This window comes from Chlorocebus sabaeus, chromosome 1 (assembly GCF_047675955.1).
Source record: "Chlorocebus sabaeus isolate Y175 chromosome 1, mChlSab1.0.hap1, whole genome shotgun sequence".
Taxonomy (NCBI): domain Eukaryota; kingdom Metazoa; phylum Chordata; class Mammalia; order Primates; family Cercopithecidae; genus Chlorocebus; species Chlorocebus sabaeus.
Genome location: NC_132904.1, coordinates 71,478,773 through 71,488,268, shown reverse-complemented (window position 1 = coordinate 71,488,268; position 9,496 = coordinate 71,478,773). Strand labels below are relative to the sequence as shown.

At 40.4% G+C, this 9,496-nt stretch overlaps 1 protein-coding gene across 1 annotated transcript in view; it reads right to left on the bottom strand.

The window, feature by feature from the left end:
- Nucleotides 1-650: 650 nt before the first annotated feature.
- Nucleotides 651-9,496, bottom strand: part of SPCS2 (signal peptidase complex subunit 2) — a 29,453-nt gene continuing 20,607 nt past the window's right edge. The window contains exons 4-5 of the mRNA XM_008020144.3: nt 8,370-8,504; nt 651-1,537 (exon numbers count right to left, since the gene is read on the bottom strand). Coding sequence (XP_008018335.2) covers nt 1,351-1,537; nt 8,370-8,504 — 322 coding nt within the window. The 3' untranslated portion in view covers nt 651-1,350. The remainder of the gene's footprint in view (nt 1,538-8,369; nt 8,505-9,496) is intronic.

Genomic DNA, 9,496 nt, shown 5'->3' with positions numbered 1-9,496 from the left:
TAGGAATGAAGAATACAGAATCCAAGGCTTTAACTTTCTGTCCAGTGTTGTTCACAATTCCCTACTATGTGGTGTGAGATATGACAACTTTCCCAAGACAAACAGGAAGTGCGATAATGGTAATTTCTTACAAACTAAATATAGTGTTGGGGACTAGGCTCAGCCGGAACTGATGTTTTGTAAATCTGCAGGGAAATATTCCTAAAGGTCAAAGGATCTTGGCAAGCACCCAGGTCTTCTCTGACCATACTGGGAAAACACTGGAAAAACTGCTGTTTTGTCTCTGCAGGACCACAAACTCTGAAGCCAGACTCCCCAGGTTTGAATCCCAGTTCTATCACTAGCTGTGTGACAATTATTTAACTTTTGTATCTCAGCTTCCTCATGTGTAAAATGGGGATAATAACAGTACCTACCTCTTAGGATTGCTGTGAGTATTATTAACACATGTAAAGTACTTGGAGCATTTCTGACACAAAATAAGTACAGAATGTTGTTATCATTGCTGTTATCACTGGAAAGCTAAGAGTTCCTCAGCTACAGGTTCTCAGGGGTCTCTGACAAGTAAAATAGCCTAAAAACGAAAAAAACCTATAGTAGAAAGATGTTAACACTTGTTTCTCTGTTCTCTCCATCAAGACTATGACTCATTTTTTTCACATCTTCCTTCCTTTTATTGAAAAAAATTTTAGAAAATGGCAGTTAATAAAAGGCACAAACAAATCAACAGGGATATACTAGTGGAAAACACAATATAAAACTAAAATGCCATTGGCTTCTTTAACTGGTTAAAAGCACAAAATGTAACAGGCAGAAAGTCTGTTTCAAACAAATTAAAAAGCTATGTTTTTTTAAAATTCTCCCCAAATCAGATATATACACACCCACAAAAATAGTGTGTGAAGGAAAGCTGTCATACACAAGACGTTGTATCCTGAATTCTTCAAGGAAACACATATTGAAATAGGAATTAACAGAGTCAGCAACAGATTAATAATTTTTTAAAATTCAGTCTTAAAATGCTACATGGCCCAAAGCTATACTATATAAAGTATGCTAGGTACAAAAGAAAACATCTGTACAGCTTTTAGCAAAACTACTTTCCCAGAAAAGCAAATTAAAATAATGTAATCAGCAGATCAAGGAGACTACAGCTAGACATCAGAGCTACAACTTCTCATATCTGTGTCAGAAAATCCTATTTATCCAGAATAGACTAAAATTTCAGGACAAAACAGGGACTTTTAAACATTTCTTACTTTATCCATTTTAAGTTCTTTTTATCTCCCCCACCCCCCAAGCCAGTAATTCAGCAAGATCCAGAAGAAAGAGGGCTACTTTTAGAATTGGCTATTTTATTTTTCTTTCTACGGCGAGACTGTCATGGAGCCTGGATATTTCAGGCTCATATGCATCCATGACCAGTGTCCCACTGTGGTCAAAAAACTTAGCAATGGACTTGGTGAACTCGGCTTCCCGCTGCTGCTTTGTTCTCCCACTGATGAAGGTCAGCTTCAAGGTGTATTTGTCATCAAACCTAAGCATGGGGGCAAAGATAACAAATCAAAAACCAAACACAGAGATTCAACCAGTAACAATATGGCACCAAGTGATTCCGAAGAAAAGGAGTAAGTTGGGCACCGGTGATACAGGGAACAAACACATCCTTTAAAAGCAAAAACAAAAACAAAACCCCAGGGCTCCTAACTCTTCAAGATACTAGTTCTGATTCTTAGGTGTTGATATATCTTTCCTGCTTTAATTACTGTGTACCTCCTTTACCTTGCTGTAGACTTTTAAGCCATGTGGACCATCTTCTCCCATCTCTGGACTTTGTATTTGCCATGCTAGATAGGTCTTCCTAGAAGACTCTTCTCCCCTGTCTCACCTGACAAGTTCTTATTTGTTAACACTATACTTGGGCATAAACTTTTCTGGGAAAGCCTCCCAATCTGGGTCAGATGTGTCTCCTCTGTCTTCCACAGCACCATCAATCAACATTCAACTCAAATGCTGACCTCCTATCATATGCCAGGCCTCATAATAGGATGCTATGGTATCAACAAAATTACCTATCTGTTGACATGATGTGTACTATGTTCTTTTCCCTTTGTTTCTGGTGCTTGAATCAGGATTGTCTAGGAGATTCTTGAGCAAAGATTTTTGTCTTGTTTCATACTCTTAGCTGGGTTTCTAGCAGGCAATCAAATTTTTATAAATAAATGAAGAACCCTTGCTTTCAAGGATGCTCTCCAATCCCAGGGTGTCTAGTCCTTACACTCTGTAATCAATCTAGCTCCAGGTTTTACTCTGATCACAGGCCAAGGATGCTAACTGCTTTACTAAATGAACTCCAGAGACTCCTTATCTATACTTTAAGGTACCCTGAAGGCCATTACTATGTCCCTCCATTCAAGAGGGTTTAATGACACCAATTACTGGTAGGCTGACATCCCCTACCCTGTTTCCATTTATTGGGACATATTCAGTGGATTGTTAAGCTAGTATTATCTTTAGATGAAGCAGTTTCTTGAGGCTCTATTTCTGCATGTTTAAAATGGGAGAACTTCCATCTGCTTTTAGGATTACTGTCATGACTAAAACAGTGCCTTTCATTAACTAGTGCTCAAAAGATCACAGCTCCTCAGTAATTGCTGGTCTAGGCAGTAACTCCCAACTTGGAGAGCTAGTCGTGAAGTTCCTTTAACTATTTTCAACACCTCAAAAGATTTTCTCAAGTTCTGACCAACCGCTACTAATTGATATCACAGTAATTTTTAGATTTCTGTGCCCAGTTTTATTGGCAGTTACATGGCTTTGGTGGCAGTCCATGAACTGATGAGTTGTGACCTGACACATTTTAGAAATGTTCATTAATTAAGATATTTATTAAGCCTACCTATATGGGTCAGGCAGTTTTAGATGGTAAGAATATATGGCAGTGAACATAATATAAATGTCTGCCTTTTGGGACTTTCATTTCAGTGTGTGTAGGGAACAGACAGTATAAAAAAATAAGATGTTCTCTTAAATAGGTGGGCAGAAAAACCTTCACTAAGCAGATGTCTGAGCAGAGCCAAGAAAGGTAAGAGAACAAGCTCTCTGGAAAAAGAATGTTCCAGGCAAAAGCAACAGCAAGTGCAAAGGCCCTGAGGCAAGAACATGCCTGAAATGTCTTAAGAACAGAAAAGGGCGTAATGTGAACAGAATGAAGTGGGAGAGGATGAGAGCCATAGGAGATGAGGGGTATGTTTGCATAGGTGTGTGAAGTGCAGAGAATAGACATGTATGGACTTCCAGGCCATCCTCAGGATTCTGGCGATTTCTCTGAGAGAGTTTTGAGCAAAAGACTGAGTTGATTATGTTTCAAAATGATCACTTTGCTTGCTGTCCTGGGAATAGACTATGGGTGGGGAGAGGGCTGCAGAAGTCCATTAGAACATCATTACAGTAGGCTGGGCGCCATGGCTCACGCCTGTAATCCCAGCACTTTGGGAGCCCAAGGTGGGTGGATCGCGAGGTCAGGAGATCAAGACCATCCTGGCTAACATGGTGAAACCCTGTCTCTATTAAAAATGCAAAAAATTAGCAGGGCGTGGTGGCAGGCACCTATAGTCCCAGCTATTTGGGAGGCTGAGGCAGGAGAATGGCGTGAACCTGGGAGGCGGAGCTTGCAGTGAGCCGAGATCGCGCCAGTGCACTCCAGCCTGGACAAAAGTGTGAGACTTTGTCTCAAAAAAACAAAAAAACAAACAAAAAACCCCATCATTACAGTAACTTATGTGACAGAGAATGGTAGCAGCAGAGATGGTAAATGGTCAGACAATACATTTAGATGGTACAGCGAACAGGATTTTCTGACAGAAGGACTGAGAAAGAGGAGTCAAAATGACTCCAGAGCTCTGTAAGGACAGCACTGCCATTTATTGAAGTGGGAAAACTGAGGGCAGGTTTGGACGAGGCAAAGATGAGTAAGGTTTTGGACATGTTGACTTTGAGATGCCTATTGGGATCCAACATCAAACAGAATGCCGGAATATATTTAGAGTTCAGAGAAGAGATCAAGGATGAAAATACAAATTTAGAGATCTTCATCATAGAGAAGAGGTTCCAGAACAAGCCCTGGTGGCATTTCAAATGTAAAAAATGGGAGATGAAGAATCACAAAGGAGACTGAGGAACAGACATTAAGGTAAGAAGAAAATTAGAAGCATGTGGTATCCAAGGAGCCTAGTTAAAAAAAAAAAGTATTACAAGGTAAGGGTAATAAGCTATGTCAAATGCTGCTGACAGGTCAAGTAAGAGGAGAAAAGAGAAGACAAGAGCAGATCCACGTGATAGCACAAAAGGAAAAGGAGAGTAGAGAAATGAGGAGACTGTCTGAGGAGCAGAAGGGGAAAGAAAACTTTTTTTGTTTTTTTTTTTTTTAGTTAGGAGAAATTACAGTATATATGTATGTCAGACGGAATGATCCAGCAGAGGGAAACATCAAGTAAAGGAGAAGGGATAGAATCCCATAGACCAAGGAGGGAAGGTCTTAGATAGGTACTTGGAAGTAGGTAAGTAGTGATGGTAGACTTATGATGGCTTCTATCTTCCCAACAACAAAATACTGACAGTGAAGATAGGGGAGGAGGCCTAGGAGGTTTGAGGATAGGGAAGATATGAAAGATCCTCCAGGACAGGGAGAGAGTAACTGGACTACAGAAGTGTCATGGAATCTAAGCCAGGTAAGGAGGAAGTGAAGTGGGTTACAGATACCGCTGGGGCAGAAGAAATGCTGTGACAAGAGAACTAGAAGGAAATAAATTAGAATAACAGGAAGCAATGGTCAGGGTGGGACACTTAAAACTGAAATTATTGAACGTAGTTTGTTCTTAGTAATTGCAAGGTCTACTAGGGTATGTCTATGAAAGTAAGTGTTTAAGACATGATAGAAAACAGGATAATGGGAAGAAGGAAGTAAAACTGAGAGGCCAAATTACTAGAAAAATCACCTATGTGAATATGGCAATCACCAAGACTTATGAAAGGACAAATGTTAGAGAGTGCCAATGAGCCAGGAATTATCTTCAAAAGAGCAGGTCTGTATTTAACTGCAAGGAAGAGGCATAGAAGTGGCACAATGTGAGGACATGCATTCAAAGGGCGGGGGGCGGTTTAGGGAAGAGGAGGCATTGGAAGCTGCAAAGGGGAGACCCATCTCTACCTGTAGTACCAGAGTAATGAAGGCTGTGAGAGAAACATCAGCCACCACTTGCAGTCTGCAGAGGAATTACGTCCTCAGGGGTTATGGTCCAGTTTCACTTAGGGCAAGAAAGAGAAGGGAATGTTCATAGAGACGGCTAGGTTATAGGGGACTTTGTGGATGGCTGACAATGACTTGGCTGCAGGCAGAGACTAATTAGGAGGTCATGGCTGCTGCCCGGCTCAGATGAACGTCAATCATTCACATAACAAAACATGCCACGCCAGGCCTTCGGCTGGGTCTGGTTACCAAGGGGTAAGTGAGAAAGTCCCACCTGGGCTTAGGTTTCTAGTGTATAGTGAATGGTAAAGGAGCTCACGCTTTGGAGGAGGGAGGCAGGCCCAGGAGGAGACACAGACAGTAAATAATTATAGCTCCATGTGGTAACTAACAGAGGTAAGCATAAAATGCTTTTAAGAATAACTAGGATGGGCTGGGCATGGTGGCTCATGCCTGTAATCCCACCACATTGGGAGGCGGAGGCTAGGGGATCACTTGAGGTCAGGAGTTCATGACCAGTCTGGCCAACATGGTAAAATCCCATCTCTACAAAAAATACAAAAATTAGCTGGGTGTGGTCGTGGGTCCGTAATCGCAGCTACTCAGGAGGTTGAGGCAGGAGAACTGCTTGAACCCAGGTGATGGAGGTTGCAGTGAGCCAAGATCGCATCACTGCGCTCCAGCCTGGGTGACAAGAGTGAAACTCCATCTCAAAAAAAAAAAAAAAGAATAACCAGGACCACCTAATTTAAACTAAGGCATGTCAGGGAAGGCTTCTTGGAAGTTGGAGTGAGCCAGGTTACAGAAAGATAGCTAAGCCAGAGAGAAGAACATGTTTAAAGGTATGGGGTCACTGGGAAACTTGGATCACTTCGCATCTTGCAAACTCCATAATATTGCCAGAGTGAGAGAATGGATTTTGAGAGGGGTATAAAAGAAAGCTGGAGATGTCACTAGGGGATGAATGCTGTAACACTTCATATGCTGAAGGAGTTTAGACTGTATAATGAATGTGCTGGGGAGTCACAAAATCACTTTTTGCGAGAGAGTCACATAGCTTGTGCTGTCTGCACATGACAACTGGTAGTCTGTGAAACCTTTCATTGCCATTTTCACATCACGTGACCTGGCAGTAGGAATAAGACATCAGAATCAGCCACTGTTAAGCTACTAAATCCATCTGTGAGGTGGGGGAGGGGGAAGACATCAGGAGAAAGTGGGGAACAAAGCAAGAATGTTCACACTTCCACTCCACCAACAATATGGCAGTTGGTAAAAATAGTAGGAAACGTGAAAAAATCAGAACCCTTGTACACTGCTAGTGACATTGTAAAATAGGGCAGCCACTTTGGACAACAGTCTGGCAGTTCCTCAAACAGAGGGTTACCATACGATCTAGTAAGTCTTCTCCTAGGTGTATTACCCAAGAGAAATGAAAACATGTCTACCTAAAAACATGTACACAAATATGGATAGCAACATTATTCATAATAGCCAAAAAGTAGAAACAACCCAAATGTCTGTCAACTAACAAATGGATAAACAAAATGGAATATTGCTTGACCATAGAAAGGAATAAAGTACTGGTACATGCTACAACATGAATGAACCTTGTGTGCAGTATATATAGGAAGTAATGGCACTAAGTGAAAGAACCTAGTTATAAAAGACCACATATTGTATGATTCCATTCATATAAAATGTCCATAAGAGAGAACAGAGAAAGTAGACTGGTGGTTGCCCAGGGCTCAGGGAAGTGGAAGGATAGGGAAGTGATTAGCTAGAGTACAGAGGTTTTTTTTTTTTTGAGGTGATGAAAATGCTCTAAAATTGACTGTAATAATGGTTGCAAATATCTGTAAATACACTAGAAACTTTTGAACTGTACACTTTAAATGGGTGAAATGTATGGTAGGTGAATTATATAAAAGTTATTAAAAAAATACAAAAGTCAGAATAAAAATAATGAAATTACAATGCCGCTAAGTTTTAGAATTCTGCAACTCTGCTTCAGTGGCCTGCATTCAGTAGAGGATGCAGATTATGATGGCTGAGGCCAAAGGGCAGCTCGAAGCCCCTGTTAGGAGATAAGCAAGGACTCAGCTGCAACAACAGAGTGAAGGTCTGCTTCGCTTTCTCATAGGCGCCTCTACAAGTTGGCAATAAGAGAGTCTGTACAGCACAGATGCTACACTTAATTTCATATGTAAATAACTGTACTTATAACTTGTGGGGCTATTATGCACTAGTTAAGTATAATATGTTTTTAAGATAGTGACTACGAGTATGAATTCTGGTTTCAAACTTGGACTGGAATTCCTGCTCTACCACTTTTGGGCTATATGATACTGGAAGAGTTGATTTAACCTTTGGGCCTGTATTCTTATCTATAAAATGAGTGTTCTAAAATCTAAAAGAGATAATGCATTTAGCAGAATACCCAACATATAGTAAATGTTCAATAAATATTTTCTATTATTATAATTGGTATTTCATCTTCCCAGAAACTCTAGACATCATTTTTGACCCCACTAAACCTGATAATTTATATGATTTACCCAAAGTTATACAGCGAGAAAGAAACTGAACTGGAACACGAACGTAGTTCTTGGTACCTACAAAACATGTGTGTCAGCTGCACAAAGTTATCCCTAACACTGGTCAGAAATAGACTGCAGATTGTGCTTTTTTTGAGTTGCCCAGTGCACTGCTCCAGAGATTCTTGACTGTATTCGTGGAGAGAAGACAGGATCATAGAAGACACAGAAGCTAATGGAGTTCTTCAAAGATAACTGATCTCTCATCTTTGGCCTTTATAGTTTTGTACACTTAAACGTCTCTGTTAACTGGCCACAGGAAAAAGAATCATTCTTCATTCTTCATTCTTCCACCAAAGCACTTTCTCCCACAGTTTATCCTCAGAGCATTTCTGTGATAATGCAATCTCAGAACTACAGAGCTAGGACAAACCTTCTAGATCATTCACACTCCTTTCTTCATTTTATATGACTAGCCCTATGATCCATGTAGAGTAGACACATAATAAGTCTTCTGTTGATAATGATAACATGCCAGGGCAAATCCAACACCAGGACTGAAAAATCTGTGAAGACAGTCATACCTTTTAAGACTGGAGGACAGCTGCCAAATATCATCAGGATCCATTCCTGTAGGATCTTTCCTGTGGGCCACGAGAAAGATGCTCTTCTCCTTATATGAGGTATAAATGGTCAGAATCCCCATCATCACAAAATAGGTTCAAATAAAGTTAAGGGAAAAATACCCAAACATAAAAGAGAAGTAACACAAATTGACAAGCAAGAGATATAAAAACTTTCATAATGATAGTCCTAAAGAAGACAGCTTTGTCTTGCTGCAAAAACACTGAAAATTTAGCTATTTCATTTTCATCCTTATGTTTATGTACCAAGAGAAACAAGGTTCTCTCTGGTTAATTCTGCAAACATCTCAAAAAGGAAGAAAAGAAAAAGGTACAGAGCATAAACTAGCTCTTATCTTTATGTTCAAAGACAACATGTATAATAAGATATTTAGTTTGTCAAGACTTTGTCATAATAGTGCTTATTTCTTTATAAAAAACAACTAATAGTCCCAGTGGACTTGACCATGTTCAACTGGTTTTAAGGGTTATAAGAAGAAAAGTGACCCAAATAGTTTACTATAGGAGAGTATGTCAAATAGTACTACAATTACTTCCTGTATGCACATAGACTTATTATTATATTGTTTTTGACAGTATTAAGTACCATATATAATAAGCACTTACAGTTTGCCAAAAACTGGCATAAGAGCTTTGTGTACACTGTGCCATTTAAATTTCAGAAACAAGGCTGGGCACGTAGCTCACACCTATAATACCAGCACTTTGGGAGGCCGAGGCAGGCAGTCTGAGACCAGCCTGGCCAAAAGAGAACAATGGGAAATTCCATTTCTACTAAAAATACAAAAATTAAGGCTAGGCATGGTGGCTCACGCCTGTAATCCCAGCACTTTGGGAGGCTGAGGTGGGCAGATCACTTGAGGTCAGGAGTTTAAGACGAGCCTGGCCAATATGGTGAAACCCCATGTTTCTACTAAAAATACAAAAATTAGCCAGGCATGGTGGTACATGCCGGTAGTCCTGGCTACTCAGGAGGCTGAGGCATGAGAATGACTTGAACCCAGGAGGTGGAGGTTGCAGGGTGGCAGTGAGCCGAGATCGTGCCACTGTGCTCCAGCCCATGTGAC